The following is a 23,918-nucleotide window of genomic DNA, read 5'->3' as shown; positions in this document are numbered from 1 at the left end:
GGCGTTGGCGGCCATGGCGGGGGCAGCGGCGGCGCGGCTGCGGGCCGAGATCCGCCGGCGGGAGCGCGAGCTGCGCGGGCTGCGGGAGCGCCTGGCGGCCGAGCTGGCGCGGGGGGACACGGCCGAGCAGGAGGAGGACGGAGAGCGGGAGCGGGACGAGGCAGCCTGCGGGGCGCGGCAGCCCTCGGCGGCCGAGCCGGCGCGGGGGGACGCGGGGGATGCCGAGGATGAGGATGGAGCCCGCGGGCTGCGGGAGCGCCTGGCGGCCGAGCTGGCGCGGGGGGACTCGGGGGATGCCGATGAGGAGGATGAGGACGACGAGGACGAGGATGAGGATGGAGCCCTCGGCTTCCCCGCGGAGCTGCCGCCGCTGCCGGCGCGGTCGGCGCTGAGCGCGGCCGAGATCCTGCGGTACAGCCGGCAGCTGGTGCTGCCCGAGCTGGGCGTGCGGGGGCAGCTGCGCCTGGCGCGGAGCTCCGTGCTCGTGGTGGGCTGCGGCGGGCTGGGCTGTCCGCTGGCGCAGTACCTGGCGGCGGCCGGCGTGGGCCGCCTGGGGCTGGTGGATCACGACGTGGTGGAGACGAGCAACCTGCAGCGGCAGGTGCTGCACGGCGAGGCGCGGCGCGGGCGGCCCAAGGCGCGCTCGGCGGCCGCGGCGCTGCGGCGGCTGAACTCGGCCGTGCAGTACGTGCCGTACCGCGGGGTGCTGCGGCCGCGCTCCGCGCTGCGCCTCGTGCGCCAGTACGACATCGTGGCCGACTGCTCCGACAACGTCCCCACCCGCTACCTGGTGAGCGACGCCTGCGTGCTGGCCGGCAAGCCGCTGGTGTCCGGCAGCGCGCTGCGCCTCGAGGGGCAGCTGGCCGTGTACAACCACCGCGGCGGGCCCTGCTACCGCTGCCTGTTCCCCCGGCCGCCGCCGCCCGACACCGTCACCAACTGCGCCGACGGCGGCGTGCTCGGCGCGGTCACCGGCATCATCGGCTGCTTGCAGGCGCTGGAGGTGCTGAAGATCGCCTCGGGCATGGGCTCCTCCTTCAGCGGCTACATGCTGATGTTCGACGCCCTCGAGGGCAGGTTCCGCAACATCAAGCTGCGGCCGAGGAGAGCGGACTGCGCCGTGTGCGGGGACAGCCCCAGCATCACCTGCCTGCAGGATTACGAGGCGTTCTGCGGCTCCTGTGCCACGGACAAGTGCCGGGCCCTGCAGCTGCTGCCCGGCGCGGACAGGGTCTCCGTGCAGCAGTACAAGGCGCTGCTGGACGCGCGGGCCCCGCACGTGCTGCTGGACGTGCGGCCGCCGGTGGAGGCCGAGATCTGCCGCCTGCCGCACGCCCTGCACATCCCGCTCCGCCGCCTGCAGGACAGGGACCCGGCGTCTCTGCAGCGACTACAGCAAAGGATCTGCGAAGAAAAGCAGAGAAGCGATGACCAAACCCCTCTCCCTGTATATGTTGTGTGCAAGTTAGGAAATGATTCCCAGAAGGCTGTAAAAATTCTGCAGGAGTTACCTGCCGAAGAATTCGGTTCTGTGTTAGCTAAGGATATCAAAGGGGGGCTCATGGCTTGGGCCACTAAAATCGACTCAACCTTTCCTCAGTATTAGAATTTTAAATGATGAAAAAACCACATATTTTCAGAGTAAGTTCTATAGGGTTCCATCTCTGTGTAATGGCTATATCACATGGAAAAACCAGACAGAAATACCATACTGCTTTTTTATGTTACCTTTTTTTCCTAAGAAAAATGCTTATTTTTGTAGCTGTCTGATTATTTTTATAAAAATGTAAGTCTGTCCATGAAAGTGGAAAGAAATGTTGGTTATGTGGAAAGAATTCCTTGGTTATGATTTAATAGTAAAAACTTGGCATAACTACTGACTTGTGCACGTGATGATTGAGAATATCCTAATTAGCAATTGTAACCTGGAAAACAACAAAACACAGGAATCGTGTTATTACTCAGTCTCTGAAGTGCTTAACAAATTGAAACAGTGCATGAAATGAATAAAAAATAATTACTGTTAATCACTAGCTGGTCTGTAGCACTATCAATCTGTGACAGGGAATTGCCAGGACAGCACTAACGAGACCATGGGGCCAACACCTTTCAGTTCTGTGTAGGAGCCGTGTGTATTTATGGACTGGAACAGTACCAGGGTGTTAAGAACTTCCAGAGCCATCCATCCTCCTCTGTGGGATGGCAAAGCCGTGATTCCCCAGCTTGGATAGAGAAACTGAGGTTAACTGTTAATAAGACATAAGTTTGACCCCGGAAAGTTGGTAAAACAGACAGAAAATGCTTTTATCAGTGCTTAGAAGATTGGAGAGATGGAGAGATAATGAGGAGGTGAGAGAGGGCAAGATTAGGTATTTATCCTCCCTCCTGCAAGAACAGAGATCTGTTTGCTGAGTTTCCTCCCTGTTGCTGTGGCAGTGGCACCTCCCCAGTTGGATTTGCTGGCTGGCATGAAGAGCTCTGCACATCTGGGAGTGTCTGTACTTAACTGAATGAAAAGAAGGAGAAATAAATAGCTTCTCACCAGAGCTGCCTGAGGCCTCATCACCTCAGCATAGCAATTATCTCCTTATATTAATTAAGGTATGGATTTCTTTACTTTCTGAGGAGGAAAGAAACACCTGTCATGACTAATCTTCACATTGTACCGGGGAAAAAAGGAATAGTGCCATTATAATTAGTAGCTGAAAATGTGTATTTTGGTAAAATAAATTTGAGAACAGCCACACTCCCAGCTGCATTATAACATGCCATGGTTCTAGCCTCGTGAATAACAGCAGTGGATTTGTAAACAGAGAGTCAGATCTTGCACTTTGGAGGACAGTGAAAACATGAAAGGCCAGGACTTAAAGTAAACTTCAGTGTTAGTGGTGTGTGCCCAAGAGTTGGAGGCACAGCTCAGTCACTGATTGTGACTGGATTCTGGGGTTTCCTCTCTTGGGAATTAGAAACCAGGGGGACTTGTTGAAATGCCTGACCTGGGTTTACATTTTTCTGTCTTGACTGTGATTTCTCTTCACTGTGATGTCAGGAAGAGACTGGAATGTAAAAGGCAGCAGGAGCAGTGGTTCTGTAATTCCTTTGGTGGGTCACACATCCCTGTGCCCTCACAAAGGCATTCCTTCCAGTCATTCCAAGCAAGGTGAACCCAAGGACTTGGAGAGAAGGGAAAAGCTCTTTGATTCTAAATCTGAGTGTGTAGAAATTGTGTGTGAAGTCTTTTCCCTTGTTGCAGGACAGTTTTGCCCATGTGTTCTGTAAATGCAGTCCTTGGCAGTGCTGGACTCTTTGAAGACAGGCTGAACAATCAAGGATCATGAAATCATAACTAAGCCCAAACCATTCTTATTATTGCAGGCTTATCTTTTGTTTTGACTTGCTTTAATTCTTCAATTCCAAACACGTAGTGGTGTCTCTGTTCACTGGGAGAAGCTCTCCTTAGAAATTCTAAAGAAGCACTAAAATTTATGATTTGTATTGCTGCCAAGGCCCTGTAGAAAGGCTGGGGAGTGCTGACACTGTGGATGGAGGGGAGCTGCTTTGCCAGGGGGCTCTGAGTGTGGCTGGGCTCTGTTGTCAGGAGGGAGGAGGTCAGGACAAGAGCTTGGCCTTTGCCCTTGATGTCTTGGGGTTGCATTTTCTAATAAAAACTTCACTGTTCAAAGCAAAACTTTGCATTAGGTCCTTAAAACACTCCAAGCATAAGTTTATCCTTTTTTTAAAATGTGAAAGCTTTGAGCTGTCCTTTGTGAAACTACAGCAAGAATAATGTGAGGGTTGTGTGCTAGGTGGCACTGCAAGTTAATAAACCACAGCTCTCCCGAGCTTGAGAGATGCAATTCAAACTTAGCAAGAGCTGAGGTCCCTTGTACAAATCCATCATTGTGCAGGTCTTTTGAAAAAGACACCAGGGAAATAAAAGAAAATGGAGATGAATGTTAAAATGGAGATAGATGGATGAAGATAGCAAAATTTGGAGCAATGTAAACAACAAAATGCACCCACCAACTGATTTGTGGCATTAACCCTTTGTGGTTTGTGTTGCTCGGTTAAATATAGCAGCCCTGCTGCTCTACCTCCCTCTGCAGCTTCAACATCTTGGTGGGGAAATAGGTACAGGGCTGGAAAAGAAGCAGAGAAAAGCAGAATAAGGCAAAAGACAGAGAAGAAATGCAGTTTACAAAGTTTTATCCTGCACTCCTCTGGTGCACATCACTTTCCCCCCAGTCTCTGCTCTGTGTATGTTTGTTGAAATCTTACTCCAGTGAGCAGGTTCCAAGGAACCAATTTAACAAGGAAGTTCTAAAAGTTGTAATAGCTCAAATTCATGGACTGTGGGACCTGGACAAGGCAGTGGGGCACTGCACCTGCTCTGATGGGAGCACTGACAGAGCTGCACCCTCTGTGCTCCCCTGACAGCAGCAAGGCAGCTGAGATACTGCTCCACCACAGGAAAAGAAAATCACCTCTGTTTGCCCATTCTGCAGGCTTTTAGCCTTGACTGTGCTCGTTTGATCTTGTCTTCACAATATATTCCATGTGACTGGTTCAGAGCCGACTGAAATGTACCTGCACATGGTGCTGCTTTGCCCTCTTGTTCTTTTCATTGCAAAGTACCTGCAATTTGCTATTTCCTACTCTTGCTAAGAACAAAAAATAGCTGCCCTCCAAAGTGATGGCTGTCATGTGAACCTTGGCAGAAAAGGAAGCTGCTACAAATTCAGTCTCGTCCTGCTGTGGTACAAGTTTTCCAGCCAGAGAAGAGACTATTCCTGGTCTGCATTAGGGATGATTGAAATGGAGGTGTCCACTGGGATCAGGGTACAGCTGACAGCCTCTGTCCTGGCCCTGGCCCCCTCAGCTGGGTGCTGCTGGCCCTCAGGGTGCCCTGGCCCCCTCAGCTGGGTGCTGCTGTCCCTCAGGGTGCCCTGGCCCCCTCAGCTGGGTGCTGCTGGCCCTCAGGGTGCCCTGGCCCCCTCAGCTGGGTGCTGCTGGCCCTCAGAGTGCCCTGGCACCCTCAGCTGGGTGCTGCTGTCCCTCAGGGTGCCCTGGCACCCTCAGCTGGGTGCTGCTGTCCCTCAGGATGCCCTGGCACCCTCAGCTGGGTGCTGCTGGCCCTCAGGGTGGCCTGGCCCCTGGCTGGGCTCGCTGGGGAAGGACCAGCACAGGGATGTTCCTGCTGGGAGAGGAAGCTGCGGTTTGGCTCTCAAGGTGTTCCTGCTGTTGCTAGGAGACCAGATCCCTGCTCTGAGGAAAGGTTATCTCCAAATTTAAAATGGCTGCTTAGCAAGTCGTCTGGGAAATGAAGTCTCCTGGGCAAATGGGCATTTACCTGCTCGGGAGCAGGGGAAGGAGTCATGGAACCACAGGATGGTTTGAGTGGGAAAGGGCCTTAAAGCTCATCCCATCCCAACCCACCTTCACCATCCCAGGTGCTCCCAGCCCCAGTGCCCAGCCTGGCCCCGGACACTTCAGGGATCCAGGGGCAGCCACAGCTTCTCTGGGCACCCTGTGCCGGGGCCTGCCCACCCTCACATTAATAAAATCTTCCTTATCGTTAGTCTGAATCTACCCTTTTTAGTTTAAATCAATTCCCCTTGTCCTATTGCTCCAGGCCCTGCTGAAAAGTTCTCATTTTGTGAAGCACACTTCTAACTTCACTATGTAAGGGTTTGAAATGATCAAAAATCATTAAAGTGTTTAAACTTGCTCTTTTTATATGTATGTCTATGGACACATATGTGTGTGCAGAGCCAGAGGTGTATTCCACATGGGGGACAGAAATGTTTTGGGCAGAATTTATTGAAATAATTTCCAGGACTTGCATGTTGTAATTTCAAACACCCTTCTGAAACTCTGCCCTGTTTCACTTTACTACTGGAGTAGTGGGAGGTAGCAGGGGTGACAGTGACTGGAACTCATTAAAACTCTCTAGAGCTGCCTTGTCATCTTCAATTAGATGAGTATTTTTTTTTAATCACTTGAATTAGATTCTATAATTTCTTTTATAAATAAAACCATAACTTACCAGGCTGCTCTTGCACCAGTGATGCAGTATTTACATTGCCCATGTGACCTGGAAAATCTTCAGTCACACGAATTGCATTAGCCTTTTGAAAAGTATCACTTGTCATTATTGCAACCAAAGAAATGCTGCAGAACTATTTCCAGCAGTTTCCCCCTTGCAGAAGTGATGGTGATGGTCTCTTCATCCTCGTTTCCTTGCACCTTGGTGATGGCATCTTCATCCTCCTTCCCCTGCCCGCTCTGGAAAGGAGAGGCCACGGCTGCAGTGCAATGGATCGAATGTTTTCATTTGGATTTTAAAAAGAACTTCCCAAAATACTCCATGCACCCTTTCGGAGTGGGCCGGTGCAGGTGGGAGCCCTAGGACCGGAGTTTGCCGGGAGCGGCCCGTAGATGGCAATGTGAGATCCTTGCATAGGGCATGCTCCTGCAAGGATGGGAGCCCGTCCCGGACTCACAGCCGGGTTTGGGGTGCTTCCCAGCCATTCCTGACTCTCCCAGCAGCACGGAGCCCCCTCTGGGGCCAGGTGGGCATCTGGGGCACTGTCCCTCTACTAGTGATAAATACAATTACACCCAGTACAGAAAACAGACAGAGCTGCATTTACCGGGAGCACTTGTCCTTTGGCTTTGCCTGTCAGGAACGTGCAAAAATGTAACTGTACCTCATCCCAGTGTCCCAGCATCCCAGCGTCCCAGCATCACAGCATCCCAGAATCCTAGAATCCCAGCATCCCAGCATCCCAGCATCCCAGCGTCCCAGCATCCTAGAATCCTAGAATCCCAGCATCCCAGCATCCTAGAATCCCAGCATCCCAGAATCCTAGAATCCCAGCATCCTAGAGTCACTGAGGTTGGAAAAGACCTCCACGAGATGCTTTGCAGCCTTAACTTTGCCCACAGATGTTCCCCAGAAATATTCCTCTCCAAAATTAAAGTCACCTGCAATTGTGCTGTTGGGTTGGGTTTGCATGAGGATAATATTTATTATTGATCTCCACAAATGTGCTTTTCTTTATGAGTGAAAGAAACTGAGTCATCTTTTCCTTGGCTGACCTGGAGCTGCCAGCACTGTGAGAGTTATGGATGATTCCTCTCAGCTGCTTTGTGACATGAGGAGCATCACTAATGAGAATGAGAGCAGCACTCCAATTTATCATTCAGCAATTCTGTGTCAAAACTTCGTTTCTCTATAGAATTAACTATAGAAATCTATGCTGGTGCCTCCTTTGTTCCTGAGGTGGGCACCATTAAAATGATATTGTTATCTTTAACGAAAAGATAAACATTATTATCTTGCTGACCACTTCACTTGCATGACTGAGAGCTGTCAAATGAGCTGTAAAGTTTCTTAAAGAATCCCAATCTGCAGATGATGGCTGGGAATTTCTTATATTCCAGGTCAGTCCCTTGAGCAGGCTAATTATTGTGGTTTACAGCCCAGTTTTTCTGGACCCACACTGAATGTAGGAGTTAAATTATGACCCTAATTAAGGATGGCTGCAAAGCTGCTGTCATTAATGAGGGGACCTGACAAAGGAGGTGCTGAGAACTCAGCCTGACAGAGTTACACAGGTTTCTGTGCCCTGCCTGCTTCTGGTGCTCCAGCTCCTGTCACAAGGGCTACAGGGACAATGAATGAATATTTATAAAGTGTAGCAAATATGCTCTAATTACCCTAATTGGCCTGCTGTGGTTCCAGTTATGGCAGAACTTAATTTCTGTTCAAGTGACATTTGCTTCTGGATTAGTTCCTGCAGGCAAAGAAAAAGTAAAAGCCTTGCAGAAGAGGGCAGAAGATCCCCTGATATCCTGATCCTGCAGTTCCCTCCCCATGCTCCTGGCAGGCTCATGGCTAAGAACACTCCTCATCTTCTTAGGGATTTCCAGGGAGCATTCGAGAGATGTGAGACACTGGGAAATGACAAAGAAAAACAATGAGCAAAAAGGGAGGGAGGACTAGTTTTATTATTAAAAATTAATAGGCCAAACTCTGAACACCTTCAGGGTGGCAGCACACAAAATTCTCCTTGACTTTACTGGTGGTGTAGAAGTGTATCTTTATTAGTGGTGCACGGTTCTGCAGAGTGACTGACAGAGGAGTCCTGTCCTGAGGGCTCCCAAGGAGCTGCTTCCATTCAGGGAACACCTTTGCCATCCATCCTGGCCTTCACCCTCCTTTGGCTCTGCCCATGACCGTGTCAGGAAGGCTGAGATCACCAGGGATGCTGGAATGGGATGGTTGAGATGCCACAGAGGGTGTGAGTGGGTAAATCCAGTGGTTTGCAATTTCTGCTGCAGCAAGAGAACTTTGGAGGTGCATTTTTGTTGACGGGGCGACATTCACCTGCTGAAAAGATGAATGACTCTAGTTCCATGCCTTCAGATCTTTTGGGATTCTGTAGGCTGCACTCTCTGTGTCTGGGATACTCCAGATCCACCAGCTCACGGGACTTGGGTTCTTTTCCTCCCTGTATTTTGCTACCACTGTCATCTTTTGGATAAATGGATATTAAATCCACTGTCAAATCTTGCATGAGGTAGCCAACAGAACTATTACCACAGAAAAAACAGGCCATGCAGTATTGTACCAACTCCTGGTAGTAAATGGTGAGTAGTGACTGTGGAAATGGTGACACCTGTGACACCCCAGCCAGAGTCAGCTGCTCAGGGCAGGGGTCAATGGCACCGACTGCTGTGAGCAGGGATTGATGTCATGGTCTTCAAAGTCACATTTGACACTTCTTTTATTTGTTTCATTTCTAATTATTCTAATTCAAATTCCAGTTATTAAGCAGTCAATTCACTCTAGAATTCAATTCACTTAGATTAGTCAACTCACTTAGAATCATCTACTTCAGTTTTCAGCCTGTTGCAAACCCCAAAGAGGGATGTGAAATTTTGCAGCAAACAATGTTGCTTTGCCCCAGGCTGAACCCCCAGTGAAATCCTTCCCACACGAGGCAGGGATGTGTGGAGCACACCAGGTTTCCTTCCAGACGTGCCTCTGACCATGTGGGAACCCGTGACTCAGCCCTGAAGGAGGTTTTTGTTTAATTAGACACTGCTAAAGCCTCTGACTGTGGAGCTCTGGGGTTCTGGATTACACTGGGAACATTGGGAAGGGTCACATGGAGACGAGCTCTGAATATTCCCTACAGAGAACTTTGGAGGACCTTGACCTGCAGTGAATGTGAGCACAATGAGAATGGTTTCAGCTCCTCAGCACCTTCTCTGCTGTGCTCTTAGAGCAGCCACGTGGCTCTGCCTTCATCCCTGTGCTGCACCCACCAAGGGGCTTGTGTTGGTTTTGAGGCAGGAGGAGGCTGGAAAGGGAAGGATTTCGGGGAAAGTAATTTAATGTGCCACCTTACCTGGAAATTCTGCTTTCAACAGGCACTTTTCTTCCTCGGTTTTTATGGATCCTTTTTGTTCTCTTCTGGATTTGACAGATTCTTTGTTAAAATATTTTAAAGTTCTGTCCCAAAGAGCTGTGACTGTGATTCTTGGAACAACATGCACGGAAGAGGTGTCCCTACACAATCTCATACCTGGGTTTTCCTGCAGGGGGATAATTTCCTTTGCTGCTGCTTTCTGGCCCTGCCCAGAGCCCAGCTGAGCCCCAGCCCCACTCCCTGTGCCACCCTCCACCCCTCTGTCCCTGAGGGAGCCCGGGACAGGCAGGGAGTGCCCATCACTTCACTAATCCAAGGAGTGCAGCTCCAGCTGTGGGATTCCAGCTGGCCAGACCCCCAGAGCAGGAACCAGAGCAACGCCAGCCCCTGCTGCTGCTGCTGCTGCTGCTGCTGCTGCTGCCAGACTCTGCCCTGCTGACTTCATCAAAGCACCCGATGTGCCTGCATTGGAGCTGTGCTGGCGGCTGCACACGCTGGGAAAAGCCAAACAGGGGTGACAGCCTCAGCTGTGTTCCAGGAACAGCCAGCTCTGAGCCAAGCCATCATTTCCATGGATTTGACTAAAAACCCAGACAACAGAGGGCAGAGAGGCATCATCTCTGAGACCCCCAGGAAAGCAGCACTGGGGCTGTGCTCTGGGGCCTCTCAGCTGGATTTATTTAGCACAAGGACCACAGCAAGAGTTCCCCCTGTAAAACACACCAGGAGGGTCACAGCCACTCAGTCACACACGCTGAGCTGGTCACAGGCACCTGCTCCACACAGGGTGGCACATCCCCAACAGCTTCCCTGGCACAGCCTGAACGGGCACGGTGCTTTCACAGCTCTGCTCAACCAACACCCAACTCCAGGGTGATGTTTTTATTTTATTTTTATTGGACAAGGGCTTTAGAATCAAGCTCTGGTTGTGGGATAAAAAAAAAATTAGGTGATACATGAAATAAATGAGCACTAATGTAAAGACAGTGAGAAAATGGATGGCCCTACAGCATTTATTAGCTAGCAGAACATGGAAATGAGCTTAGGTTTTATTTGGTAAGTCTTGATTTCTCCCTATATTCACGTACAGCTCCTTATTTATGGCTCAGCCTGTCAAACACATTCTTAGATAAGCAACTGTTGCTCACAGGACTAATCTAATTACCAGTTCTTTTTATAACGAACGCTGACACAAAGGTAGAAGATGCATAGCACTTGTGCTGGAGCCAATGCTCCAGATGATCAAACAGTTCTGAAATTTCAAAAAAATGGGGAGAAGAATTTTTTGTCACGATGTTCCTGTTTTTTGTCCAACTCTAATTAAAGATGAAGAACAAGAGTGAAAAGCTGCTTCATTTGCAGCTTTGGCACAGAGTTAATTGCCAAGAGTTTAGACTGGGTATTTTAGCACTCTGCAGTAATGTTCCATAGGCACATTTCCCTACCACAGGCTGGAGAATGCTAGAGCCCTAATTATTTGTAAAGTGCATTTTAAAAGTTTTGGAATTTTGCTTCAGGAACAAGCATATCAGAACTGCTTCAAATTTTGTATGTATTTTAAAGACATTTGAACAGAAAATCAGCGTGCTGTAGGTTTGGCCAAACGGCACAGACCGAGAAACTGATTTTACTTTTTTTGGAAGGACAATGTTGTGTCCTTGGCCTTCACTTAAACCATAAACCATTATGCATTCTGACGTTTTTTGCAACCTGCTCCAGAAATGCCAATAAGAAATAGTATTTCCGAAAATTAAGACAAAGAAGCACTGGTCAGTGTGATGGGGACTTCTAAATTCCCCAAGTTCTTAACTGCCTGTAAGTAATTTCACTGAAAAAGAGTGGGAATTGGTGAAACTCTTTAAATCAGCTTTTCTTTACCTCTAAGCACACATGAAATCAAACAAGTGGATTTAATTATTTTTTAAGTTCTGGAGTTTTTCTCCTGAGCTGTTCTGCAGGTCAGGGTCAGTCCCTCTAAAATAAAGGGGGTCTGTCATGAACATGCACAGAACCTGTGCCAAACCTGCGTGTCCCTGTGCCAGGGACAGAGCCTGGACCAAGATGAACAATACCTGGTTGTGCTTTAGGCTGTTCATTGCTTTTCCTGTCCTGTTTAAAACCTTCCCCATTACCAGCAGGGGGGTACTGATGGCAGAGCTGAAGTGAATCCTGTGCTGAGCCCCTCCTGACAGAGGACAGGGAGGCACAGAGCTCTCTGCGCTCCCCTCCACAACTCAAATCAGATTTTCTGCTTCCCTCACTGGCAGCTTCCCACGGGCACAGAGCTCCTGCTCCTGCCACACAAGTGACAGCTCGTGGGAAGGGTGGCCCCAGTTTGCCCAGCAGCGCTGGGGTCCCTGGAGGCTGCCCTCTCCCAGTTCCCCGGCAGAGCTGAGGGAGGGTGAAGCTGGGAACAGATGGTGGGGAAGGCTGGCATCTCCTCATGCATATTTCACTGGGTTTGCAGCTAGTCACCTCTTATAATAACATTAAGTGCTACAAAACTCCAAGGCTTTGTTCCTTGGAATGTTGCATTCGATGGCATCGGATCAATGCTGTAACATCAATTAAATTTTGAAGCTGGTGAGCTCTGAGTATTTACATCTTTAGCAAGGTTAGGCTATAAGCAGCTCGATTCCTCTGTTCTGCTGTGGTTAGGGCTGACTTGCAAAGAAAGAGCTGGTTCTGTGCTGAGTGACGAATCTTACGTGACGTTTTTTAAAAGCACAATGGGACAAACATCTGTGGTTATTTCCATTACCCTCTAAGGCGTGTTACTGGGAGACAATTCAGCCATTAATTCTGATCTATTTACATTATTTATATACAAGAGGAACGAGAAAAATGGTAGCCTGTTTAATGATTATGTACATTGTGATTCGGTTGGAAAAATGTGTATTACAAATGGCAAAACAGCCTGTCAAGTGCATAATTATATGTTGCTCTTTTTTTTGTTGTTGCCAGAGAAGTTTTAATTCCTTAAATCCCACTGCATGATCTCAGTGAAAGTTCTGCCCTATACATTATATGGGGGGAAGGAACAGCATAATAACAGACCTCTTTAACCACATCAGGTCCCGGCTGGAGCCCCTTCTCTTCGTTTTAATATGAGGATTACCTTTGTAAGGTGCTTCCAGAGCGAATCAATGATGGAATCTGATACAAGGACAGCAAGAGAAACAGGAACGTAAATTTCACTCATTGTCCCTAGTCTCGGAAGAGAGAGTGGTGAACAAAACCTCGCTGCCTTGTGACTCATTGCTCATCTGCGACTTGGCTTTCAGTAAGAACTGTGCTCTCCTGTACATGATCCTCTCCTGCTCCTGCTTCAGCTCCAGGTAGGAGCGCGAGAAGGTGTGGAAGATGGAGGTGACCGGGAAGGCCATGAGGAGGATGCCGCTGAGGATGCTGCTCAGGGCCACCACCTGCCCAGGGATGCTCCTGGGCACCATGTCCCCGTAGCCCACGGTGGTCATGGTGATGACGGCCCACCAGTAGCAGGCGGGGATGCTGGTGAACTCCTGCGAGTCGGCCATCTCGTTCTCGATGACGTAGAGCAGGGGCGCGAAGAGCGCGATGGCCACGCACAGGAAGAGCAGCAGCAGCCCGAACTCGCGCGTGCAGCGCCGCGCCGTCAGCCCCAGCGTCTGCAGCCCCAGCGAGTGCCGCGCCAGCCGCATCACGTACAGGATGCGCAGCGCCCGCAGGATCCGCAGCACCAGCCCCACCTTGTCCAGGTAGATGTTGCCCGAGCTGGGCTTCTTGGAGCCCTCGGAGCCCGTGTCCACCAGCAGGGTGATGTAGTAGGGCAGGATGGCGATTATGTCTATCAGCGTCAGCGGCCTCCGCAGGAACGCGAACTTGCTCCTGGCCTGGATGAATCGGAGCAGGAACTCCAGGGAGAACCATGCCACACACACGGACTCCACAATGAAAATATTGTAGCACATCTGGGAACACTCACCCTGCGGGAAAGAGGAGGAGATTGTAATCGGCTCTGGGTAATAACTGTTTTAGTCGGTGCGGTGACAGGAGGAGAGGCTTCTGTGTTGGTTTTTTTAAACCCAAAATATTAAAGGAATTGAAGCTGTTGCTATGGGGAAACACGTTGGCAGCTTGGAACATGCTAAATGCAAAACTTAGAAAGGCTCTGCTTATTCCACAGAAGATACTGCTCGGGAATTTCAGGCTTTCTAAGTAGCAAATACAAAGTCTAACAAGGTAATATACAGAAGAGTGCTAAGAGAATTTCCTTTGGACATAAAACTGGACGTGGTTAATTCTCTTACAACTAATTGAAGAGTCATGTAACATTTTAAATATTCTTCACAATATTTCCCCCCTCTAAAGACAGCTGCAAAATCCCCATTGAAGTCAATAACCTCAGACCTTGTACTTGCTCTGCTCTTCCCAGCACATATCACTTGGCATCCTGAAAGGTAACTTACCTTTTCCTCCTCCTCCCTCAGGTCAGGCATGGTGCTGATGGATAAGTTCACTGCTGTAATAGTTACAAACAAAACAGACAAACACGCAAACACCTTTCCAGGAAGGCCAGACTGGGGCCTTTCCACCATGTCTTGCAACTTTTTCATGCACAAACTAATTTTTGTCTCCTCTACTGTTTCACCTGTTGTTTCATTTTCTAGGAGGTCATCCTCCCGTTCACTAATCTCTGTGAGCTCCTCCATTTTTTGCAGGTATCTCCTTTTACAACACCAGTCCAAGTTGTCTTCCTCAATGCCCCAGTAGAGCAGCTCCTCCTGGAAGGACAGCGCGCACATCTCCCGCAGGAGCCGGAGTTTGCCGACCCGCAGGAAGGTCAGGATCGTCCTGAACGCCCCCGGGTTGCGGTCGAAGAAGAACTCGTTGCACGTCACATCATAATCGTCACAGATGTTCAGAATGTCGTCAAAATTCGTGCAGAACTTGAGCTGTCCCAGACGTGTCAGGGGGAACTCGTCGAGCGTGGTCCAGGGGAGCAGGTACTTGATGCCGCCCACGTTGATGATGATGTGACGCTTGCGGTCGTCGGGGTGGAAGCCTTTGAGGAGATCCTCCTGAGGGTGGATTAGCCTGGCTCTTTGGTAAAACACTCCCTTGAGGGTTTCAGATTCTGGAAAGAACGTGTGGTTGAAGGAAGCATCTGAAGTACAGCTCAGGGCACTATAGTCATAGTCGGAGTTCTCTCCAGGCATAAGAGTCATCTTGGAAGACAACTTTGCATCCCTTCGCTGCTCCCGCAAGTGTCTTCTGGAACAGAAAACAGACATGGGGGTGAGGAAGTGCCAGGCTGCTTTCAGGTTTCGGACAAGTGTAGCGCTTGGAGCCCAAAAGCATTTCTGGATGATGAGAGCAATTGGAAAGGAAACAGCAGTGGCTGAGCGTGGTCAGGCCTTTCTGGGCAGGCTGGGTCTGTCCAGCTGGGCAGCACTGACCCCATGCCAGGGGCTGTGCCTGGTTCAGGAGCTCTGCCTGGCATGTTCACCACACTGGAGGCTTCTCCTGTCCCAGATACAGTGGCCTCAGTTCACAGCAGGTAAAGATGGAGACCAGGAATAATTCCTTCATGTGGCAGGATGTTCCTGGTTCAGAGTGGAGGTATAAAAATGATGACAGTATCACATTAGTGACACTAATCTGTGAGCACACAGAATTCAAGTGTGTTTTGTAGAAAATTTAGTTGTATAATTTTTTAAAGTATTACTCATAAAACTTTTGAGTATTTTAGCACCCATGAAATATATAGAAAGGATCAGAAGTCAATTATGTTGTAATTCCGTGAATACACACTTCTAAAAACCAATTAGTACAAAACTAATTTCTAAAAGGCCATCTGGAAACAACCTGGGGGAAAAAGCTCACTTGCATTGGTGATCACATAAACATTTGTACAGAGTTTATACACAATTAATGACATGGCAACTCTCTTTTTATGGCCTCATTTACAAAAGATTGCACAGAAACACAGGATTTCCATACAGAGCTTGGAATGTTGTTTCAGTTATCACTGACACCCTACATGCAGTAATAGGGCTTTGTCCTTGCAGTACACTGAGCCAAGCTGCCTTTACCTCTGATTGTAAGAGCCCAAACATTTCTAATGACAGCTTGGAAAATCCTGTTCAAATTCAGCTCATGCAACACTGGCGTAAAGTCCAGGGAGTGAAGAGAACAGAATTCAACTGGGTATCAAGCACAGGAGCTGGAAATGTTCAAACTTCTGGCCTCCCTAAGTCACTGCCCTTCAGGAGTCAGCCTGGAATCTGCTCCTGCACAGGGGGCTGTGCAGCCCTGCCCCAAGACCTTTTACCTGCACACTCCCCCTCAGCTGAGTGCACGAGGCCCAGAGTTTCACTGCATAAGAGTATTTATTTATTAAGGAGATTGTACAATAGAGAGACATTAAATATGCACCGGTATTTTGGCTTTCTGGCCTCGGGTTCACAGGAAAGGAATAAATATTCCAGTTGATTGGCTTCAGCAGAGTTTTGTTCTTGTCCTGGCTGCACTTACCTCCCCTTGGATGGGCACCCCAGGGACACAACCCCTGCTAGGGCCACTTGCTGAGCCACAGAACCTCCTTTTCAGAAGCTGGGTTTATGAACCACACCAGGAGTGGCACATACCTATTAAAGAAGAAAAACCCATGATTACACAACAGCAAAGGACTCAAAGCACAGCTGCACATCAGTTTGAGAGCTCTCCTTGCTGCAAGGGCACTTACAATGCTTCAATTAAAAACTCTCTCAGTCCTGCTCCTGAACTTCCCAGGGGTTTGGGCTGAGCAGAGCAGCTCTGTGCACACTTATAGGCCAGCTTTGGGTGGAGAGCTATTTCCTGACTCCTCACTCATCCAGAATCACAGAATGGTTTGGGTTGGAAGGGACCTTAAAGCTCATCCTGTCCCACCCCTGCCATGGATCAGCAGAAGAAGTGCAAGCCATGGTTTGATATGGAAACCAGGGCTGCCTGATGGATATTTGTGTAGGGCTTCATCTCCCAGACCAACTGGTGTTTTATTTAAAAATGCCTTTTCCCTTCTGCCTCAGCCATGCCTAAAGCAGGGCTGGTCCAAACAGAATGAAGATTATGACTGATATAAGATATGGGTAAGTGGGAGCTGTTAACCACTTTCCCTTCTGTAATACCAGATGATGTTGGTTAGCAACAACTTATCCTCTGAATCTCAGCCAGGAAAAATGAGGAGGCAGCTCATCCCTGTCACTGGTTTGATCTCCCAGCATATCCACAGTTGACACAATGGGAAGAAACGGAGAGAGGGAAATGTAAATGTTCTGCGTGTGTCAGACACACGCTGTAACCCTGAGGCAGCAACTGTGAAAGAGCAGAGCAAAGAAAAAGGGATTTCTTTCTTCACTGCCAGCTCCTCGACCTGTGTGAGACAACAAATTGGACAAATGAATCCCCTGTGTGCCACACTGAGTGGCTGCACTTAGGAAGGGCTGCTCCTTGCTTTGCCATAACCAGAGCTGGCAAGCCTACAAATCCCACGTAGGATCTGCTGCTCCACATGGGTTATTTTCATGTTCTCTGCCTCAGATACACGCAGCATCATATCTACAGGGGAAGAGTAGGAGGAGATAAAGGACAATAATAAACGTGGCCTGACTTGAAGGAAGGGAGAAAGGAGAAAAAATAAACCAATGCACTTCTCTGTGTGTTTCTTCTTTTCCTTCTGAGGGTGCCTCGACAGAATGATGGTCAGCATTGCTTTAGGAGGAGAGGGATCTAATTGATGGAAGGACTCTTTGCTGTTGAGCTTAAAGCCCAAGCAGGCTGCTTTGTTCATCCATTGCAGCCTGATGACACCGGGGACAGCAGGCAGGAAATGCCTCCAGGAGCACACAGCAGTGTAAGGTCACACAAACACATCAGCCCAGAGCCCCAGCCTTCCCTGCAGCTACACGAGGTGAACTTTAGGGCTCTCTGTGACAGTGAAATCCTCTGCTCTGCCCTGCTCTGCTCTGGTAAGTCAGGCCCAGTGTAAAAGCCCCCCTGGCCTGAGCTCTGAGCAGCATTCTGCCCTTGGAGTGCCTGGGAGCCAGGCAAGCCCAGCTCAGCCTCCTGGCTGCTCTCCTCTTGAGCAAATCCCTTCTCTCTGAGCATCACTGCTCCCATGTTCTGTAAACTTACTGGGGCAAGAACTGTCCCTTCCTGCCTTATCCACCCTGGGAATTGCTCTGGCTTTTAGAACCTGCAGTAACACAGAATAACTGGCCCAGGGCAGGAGCTCTGGGTGCCTCCAAGGGGTGGATCGTGCATGGCAAGTAAGAGAGGACGCATTTTCAAAAATCTGTCCTGCACAAGATGATATCCATTATGTCTGGTGAGGAAATCAAATTAGAAATCCGTGCTGCCCTTACTTGCAGCCAAAATTCAGGAAGGATGCCAGACTCCGAGGCAATGGGAAAAGAATTATTAAAGATGCCCTTCTGAGAGAAGGAAATAGAACTCATGAGAAACATCACAAAATTCCACTGCAAGTCTTGTTCCCCCCCCAGTGTCCGCTGCAGTATTTTGAATTCTGCAGTGCATCTCTGATGTAATCAGAGCTCCTGCAAGGAGTCCTGCTCCTGCTCCACGGCACAGACAATCCAAAGTTGTGCCTGGATGATAACAAGCCTGCAAACAAGATGCAGAACTCCCCCCATGTCTCTTCTATCAATTCCAGTGCCTGCAGCTCATCTCTGTTGCTTTTTACCATTTGTAAATTAAGTTTAAAAAGACATTAAAAGAAGTTTCAGATTTCAGTGCAGGTTGAATATGAATATAGTGAATTTTTGGAAAGAATTCCATAAGGAACAATGCGATGATCCCATCTCCTTTAGTCTTTCCTTAGTTAAGCAGGCAGCATTTCCAAGCAGTGCCACACTCAGCTCTCTCCTGGCACAGGATTTCTGTGCTGTGCCTCACTGCCAGGCACCTCCTGCCACACTCCTGCAGCTCTTTACAGCCTGAGAACAGACCTCAAACTTCAACTCTGCTTGCTAAACTGCGCTTCCACCCAAATCAAAGTAAAACTTAGAAAGGTCAATGTATAACATGAAATAAAACTCTCCTGAAAAGCAGATAAGCTGAAAAAAATATTGTCTGTCTTGCTCTCCTTGAGCTGGACAGTTGTGGCATCTTATGACAACCTACAAGGAGAATTATGTCAAATATGCTACTCACTGTTCGGTTTAATAAAGCTGAGCCTTCTACTACTGATAATAATCAAAGTGAAATAACTTTGCAGATAACTTATACCCCCAGGAGAATGTTCTGAAATACATCAGGATTAATAACTGCAGTTACTCTCCTGCTGTGAAACATATTTATATAAACAAATTTTAGCAAGTCACATTCATAGCAATCTCTAAAACATAATTTTAAAAAGTAAAGGATTTGACATTTACTTGTACAGAAAAATATTTTGCTACCGAAATTAAGATACGTAGTCACGGAAGAGTTCTTTCCTGCTCGTCCTGTCCTCGACCCCTCCCCAAGTCTTTCCCAATGAAAAAAAATCTACCGGAAAGACATTGCCTATCAAGAACAGTTCGCTTGATGTGCCTGTCAGTCACCAACGAGCAGAAGTCAGTAAATGCACCAACATAAAAGACACCCCTTAATTATTTAGAAATGAAAGCTATAAAGGACCTTCAGCTCAGGCAAGGCGGCAGCAGCGGGACCCGCGAGCCTCCATGGTGCGCTGAGAGCCCCCGGCGCCGGCGGGGATCGGAGCCGCAGCAGCAGCGAGCGGCGGGATGAGCCCGGAGCGCCGTCAGCCTCCTCCGCGCCGGGGCCGGGCCAGGGCACGAGCGAGCCGAGCGGAGCCGGGGAGCAGCCGAGCCCCTCCCGCTGCGGGCGGCCCGGCTCCGGCGGGGGATGCCGGCCGCTCGCCGCCTTCCATCCCTGCGGACGGACACAACCTGTTGCTGCAGCCGAGGGGCCCCGCCCGCTCCGGGGGCCCGGCGGCTCCGGCCACCCCCGGCCGGGCGCTGCCCCCGCGGCTCCCCCGGGGCCGGGCAAGTTGCCCGAACTCGCTGCGAGTTGCCCGGGCGGCGGCGGCGGCGGCGGCGAGCGCGGAGCCCGGGCTGGATCGGAGCGGCCGCTACCGCGCGGCGCCCCCGCCGGGGCCGCGGGCGGGACGGGAGCGCTCCGGGCGAGCCCCGGCCCCGCGCATGGTGCGGCACCGGCACCGGCACCGGAGCGGCCCCCGGGCAGCCCTGCCCGCACCGCCCGCGCCGGACGAGCAGCAGCGGCGGCGGCAGCGGCAGGAGGAGGAGGAGGAGCTCCCGGAGCCGAGGAGGAGCGCAGCGGGCCGGGGCCGCCCGCAGCCCTGCCCCGTGCCCAGGGGGCATCCCGGGCTGTCCCGTCCTCCCGCAGCCCTGCCCCGTGCCCAGGGGGCATCCCGGGCTGCCCGCAGCTCCCGCAGCCCTGCCCCGTGCCCAGGGGGCATCCCGGGCTGTCCGCAGCTCCCGCAGCCCTGCCCCGAGCCCCCTGGGCATCCCGGGCTGCCCGCAGCTCCCGCAGCCCTGCCCCGAGCCCCCTGGGCATCCCGGGCTGTCCGCAGCTCCCGCTGCTCTGCCCCTGCCGTGCGCACCGGGCGGTCGATTCTTGCAGAAGTGGGATTAGGAGTAAAAGCACAAATCCCATCCCGTCTGTGTCCCCGATGTGCGCAGAGGCTCCAGCAGAGCCAAGCCCGTGCTTTGTTCCCGGGGCGCCCTCGCAGCTCAATGAGACCCTGGGTCGCTGTCACAGACTTGGAGAATATTGCCTCGCTCTACTTTTTAACGACATTTGTTTGACATCTGGGGGGAAGTTGCTCCGTGTGCGGATGCAATCTCCACTTGAAAGCAGCGAGTTGAATCTCGGAGCCAGGGTTAAGGAGCCAGCAGCAGCTCCAGCTCTGTCACAGACCCGAGTGACCGCTCCCATCCCGTGCGCTGCTGTCCCCCCGTGCGTGCAGAGACCACCACCCCTCCGGGCTCTGATCTCCCTTCCCTGCCCAGACACCGCTCCCGGAGGGAATTTCTCGCAGGTGATGTCCCGCAGCTCCGTGGGGGATGGGGACAGACACCTCGAAGGGACGGGGGCCGTCTGTTCCTGTGGGCATCGTGCCCTTCACCCGGAGCACTGCGGGGTCTCCGTTCAAGCCAAGTCCTTTGTTGCTATGGTAATACAAATGAAAAATCTATACGATGGTAATTTTAGCCAAAAACACCTCTCTTCTCCCCCTAAAGTAGACGGGACTGTGGCTCAGGATTGTGTGGGCACGCAGTCGTGCTGATTTTCCTCAGCCGGAGCTGTTGAGCAGCAGTTGTGCTCAGGGCTGGCAGCTCGGGCTGCTCTCCCGATATTGCACAGGATGCTTGTTTGACTTTGGAAAGGTTTCTGAGCAGCCTCCCAGCCTTTAGCAGGGAGGAGATTGGTGTCACTGGCCACACTGACAGACAGGTACGAGAGTTTTGGCTTTTGTACAAGAGTCTGGAATATCTTGCTAACAAAAGCCTGTATTTTAAAAGGCTTTGCTGTCAAAGAGGAAGGACATACTAAGTAGGGTCTCCCAGGGAGTAATCTGGGACCAGTTCTGGTCAATGTTTGCTGTAATAACTTGGGTGACAAGATGGAGGGCATTTCTAGAAGATGTGCAGTGCTTCCAGCACGGAGTGCCAGGCTGAGATTCCAAAGGACCCCGAGGTACTGCAGAGCATGTCTGAACTCAACACCGTGAAGCTGTAGGGGAGAAAACGATGTGGTGTGCCACAAAGGAGGAATATCACCCGTGAAATGAGCACTGTGAGGGGCACACGCGGCAGAGGAGACTCAGGCTGGAGCCGTGGCCCGGGCAGTGCTGCGGAGCAGCCGCTCCTGCAGGGCTCAGAGCGGGAGCAGCGGCCCGGAGACATCAGAGGGCGGCATCCCCGATCCTGCAGGGCTCAGAGCGGGAGCAGCGGCCCGGAGACATCAGAGGGCGGCATCCCCGCTCCTGCAGGGCTCAGAGAGGGAGCAGCGGCCCGGAGACATCAGAGGGCGGCATCCCCGATCCTGCAGGGCTCAGAGCGGGAGCAGCGGCCCGGAGACATCAGAGGGCGGCATCCCCGCTCCTGCAGGGCTCAGAGCGGGAGCAGCGGCCCGGAGACATCAGAGGGCGGCATCCCCGATCCTGCAGGGCTCAGAGCCGGAGCAGCGGCCCGGAGACATCAGAGGGCGGCATCCCCGCTCCTGCAGCCCTGGCCGGGCCCGGCTGGGGCGCTCCAGGCGTGTCACTCACCCTGCCAGGGAGATGAGGGCAAAGCAGAGAGGAGAACAGCAACCACAGCAGCGAGAGGCTCGGAAATGCGGGCTGTGTGCAAGGCTGGAATTCATTATTTGAGCCGGAAAAGAAAACACAATGTAAGGACTCAGCAACTGTCTTCGAATGTATAAACACATTTGCAAAGATGACAGTAAACACTTGTCCTCTGACCACAAGTGATGGGACAGAAAGCAATTTGCTGAAGTGCAATTAGGGAGATTACTTTAGATATCAGGGGGAAAAAAAACCAAACAAACCAGACAAAACGATTGCCCTGTGAGTAGATGGAGAGTAGCTGGAATCTCAGGAGGCTGTAAATCTGCTCAGTGGAGATTTAAAGAAAGATTGGGTAAAGAGCTCTCAGGACTGGCTGTGAGCATGCCTGGGGCAGGGGAGATTTCCAGCACCCTTCACTTGCTAGCCCTGATTTCTGTGAGTTCTGGCTGCCCATGGAGTTACAGCAATCCTAAAGGAGGAGGCACAAAAGGACAACTCACTGCCCCCCCATATGATTAATGCAGAGTCCTTCTCCTATCCAGTAAATCATCCCTGACCATGCTGTTTGGATCAGGATCCCATTTCCATCTGCAGACAGACAGAGTGGAACTCTCCATTGCAAGTAAGCAGTTCTCAAGTCCAGTTTGGAGCAGTAATGACTGAAAATGGTCATTACCATGGTCAGTGTTGATATGGATGCCCTGCAAACCTGCTTGGCACCCACTGCAGGACTCCCCCTCCTCTGGACCCTGGCTTGGCAGGTTCAGGTGAGGCCAAGGACTTTGTGGACACCACTGGGAGGAGTGGCTGCGAGGTCACTGACTGGGGCCAATATTAAATCTTCCCTGCTCAGGCCTGCCTCACCACATCCTTCGTGAGCACAGAATTCCTGGGGAACCAGAGGTGGTCCCTGCCCCTGAGGGTGACCAGGAATGCCCCAGGAGTTTTTCTGCAGTGATCAGCTGTTCATGGAGGACTGGCCAAGGATCCCCAGAGTCAATCAACTACTTCATGCTCCTTGAGGAACTGGCAGTGCTGCAGAGAAAAAAATTTAATCCCACTTTCATTACTTTTATAGCCTGTGGCTGCTTTTCCTTCTGTTCCTTTGATTGCTGACATTGAAATCCTATTCTATCAGTTTCTCTGGCTTTTTAAGATAGTTCCAGCATCATTCTGCACTCAGGTGGATTCCACGCTCAGGAGCAGTGCTGCCAGCAAAACAGGGAATTTCAGCTTCACAGCACCTTTCACCTGTCACCTCCCAAACAAATCAGGAGGCTGAATTCCTTTCTGCTGAAGAACTGCACTCATTTTGGGCACTCAGGGCAGGAAAGATGCCCAGGCTGGAGCGTGTTTGTGTTCAAAGAGGTTCTCCAGGGTGGTCAGTGCCAGGAGCACCTGCTCTGCTGGGACACTTGTGCAGCCTGGAGAAGGGATGGCCCTGGGGGCTCCTGAGGGCTTTCCAAGAGGGCTGTGCCAGCCTGGATGGTTTGGGTGGGAGGTAATTGCTGTTTGCACTATTGCTGCCATCCCCTGAGGTCAAGGAGGCTGCACTGAGGGCAGCTCTGGCCCCTCAAGGGGAGCAGATTTCCTGCAGGTGGACCCCATCCTCCTCTCACTGCATGCTGACACATTTCCTTGCTGATTTGGGGCCCATGCAGGCAGTTTTGTTGCTTGCTTCTCTTGTCTGTTCTCATGAGCAGCTCCATTACTCTCAGTGCAGCGCCTCTGCAGTGCACCTGCCTGTGGATAGAGCCCTGCTTGAGGTAAACATGAATTTGATCCCCTCATGGTCCCTTTATCGCCAGCTGAGGGGTTTTGGAGGAGCTGTGGGTGCCCACCATGGATAAACTGTGTCTGTCTCAATGGGTGGCTCAGGCTCAGTTCCCTGTGAGGGCATTTTACAGAATTCTGGCACTGATGTTCACTTCTGGCCAGCAGGATCCCACCTGCAGCCGCCTGGATTGGATCACAGAAGGTCTGCAGCAGAGAGGGGATTACATTGAGCTATCTTACTGTCACCTTTCATCATTTAACAGCTCCTGGGGCCCTTCCATTGGCAGGGAAGCTTTCCTTCAGCCTTATTCCTTGTACAGCTTGCTGGGAGCTGTGTGTTTGTGCACAGGCAGCACCAGGCTCTTCCCCCATTCTGCTTCTGCTTGTCCTTGCTGCAAATC

At 51.0% G+C, this 23,918-nt stretch overlaps 2 protein-coding genes across 3 annotated transcripts; one reads left to right on the top strand and one right to left on the bottom strand.

Moving 5' to 3' along the window:
• Positions 1-13: 13 nt before the first annotated feature.
• Positions 14-2,033, top strand: MOCS3 (molybdenum cofactor synthesis 3). Its single transcript, XM_071446627.1, has one exon. The coding sequence runs from the start codon at positions 14-16 to the stop codon at positions 1,604-1,606; it is 1,593 nt and encodes a 530-aa protein (XP_071302728.1). The 3' UTR covers positions 1,607-2,033.
• An 8,281-nt stretch (positions 2,034-10,314) lies between these two features.
• On the bottom strand, positions 10,315-19,723 carry KCNG1 (potassium voltage-gated channel modifier subfamily G member 1). 2 transcript variants are annotated; one of them, XM_071446574.1, is made up of 4 exons: positions 19,104-19,723; positions 15,957-16,069; positions 13,889-14,690; positions 10,315-13,405 (listed from the first exon to the last, which is right to left on the bottom strand). In XM_071446574.1, the coding sequence occupies exons 3-4, from the start codon at positions 14,645-14,647 to the stop codon at positions 12,635-12,637; spliced, it is 1,530 nt and encodes a 509-aa protein (XP_071302675.1). In that variant the 5' UTR covers positions 14,648-14,690; positions 15,957-16,069; positions 19,104-19,723; the 3' UTR covers positions 10,315-12,634. The 2 variants fall into 2 exon arrangements, with proteins under 2 accessions (XP_071302675.1, XP_071302673.1); XM_071446572.1 differs by having other exon boundaries at positions 13,889-14,693; positions 19,104-19,722.
• Positions 19,724-23,918: the final 4,195 nt, after the last annotated feature.

Source organism: Agelaius tricolor, unplaced genomic scaffold (assembly GCF_023055355.1).
Source record: "Agelaius tricolor isolate 1412-34295 unplaced genomic scaffold, bAgeTri1.0.p SCAF_23, whole genome shotgun sequence".
In the NCBI taxonomy this organism is placed as follows: Eukaryota; Metazoa; Chordata; class Aves; order Passeriformes; family Icteridae; genus Agelaius; species Agelaius tricolor.
This window is presented reverse-complemented; position numbering and strand designations above follow the sequence as displayed.

Coding starts and splice junctions, on each gene's coding strand:
- MOCS3 (XM_071446627.1), top strand. CDS start 14: ATGGCGGGGGCAGCGGCGGCGCGGCTGCGGGCCGAGATCCGCCGGCGG.
- KCNG1 (XM_071446574.1), bottom strand. CDS start 14,647: ATGACTCTTATGCCTGGAGAGAACTCCGACTATGACTATAGTGCCCTG. Junction 13,406..13,888: donor TGAGGGAGGAGGAGGAAAAG/GTAAGTTACCTT, acceptor TCTTTCCCGCAG/GGTGAGTGTTCCCAGATGTG.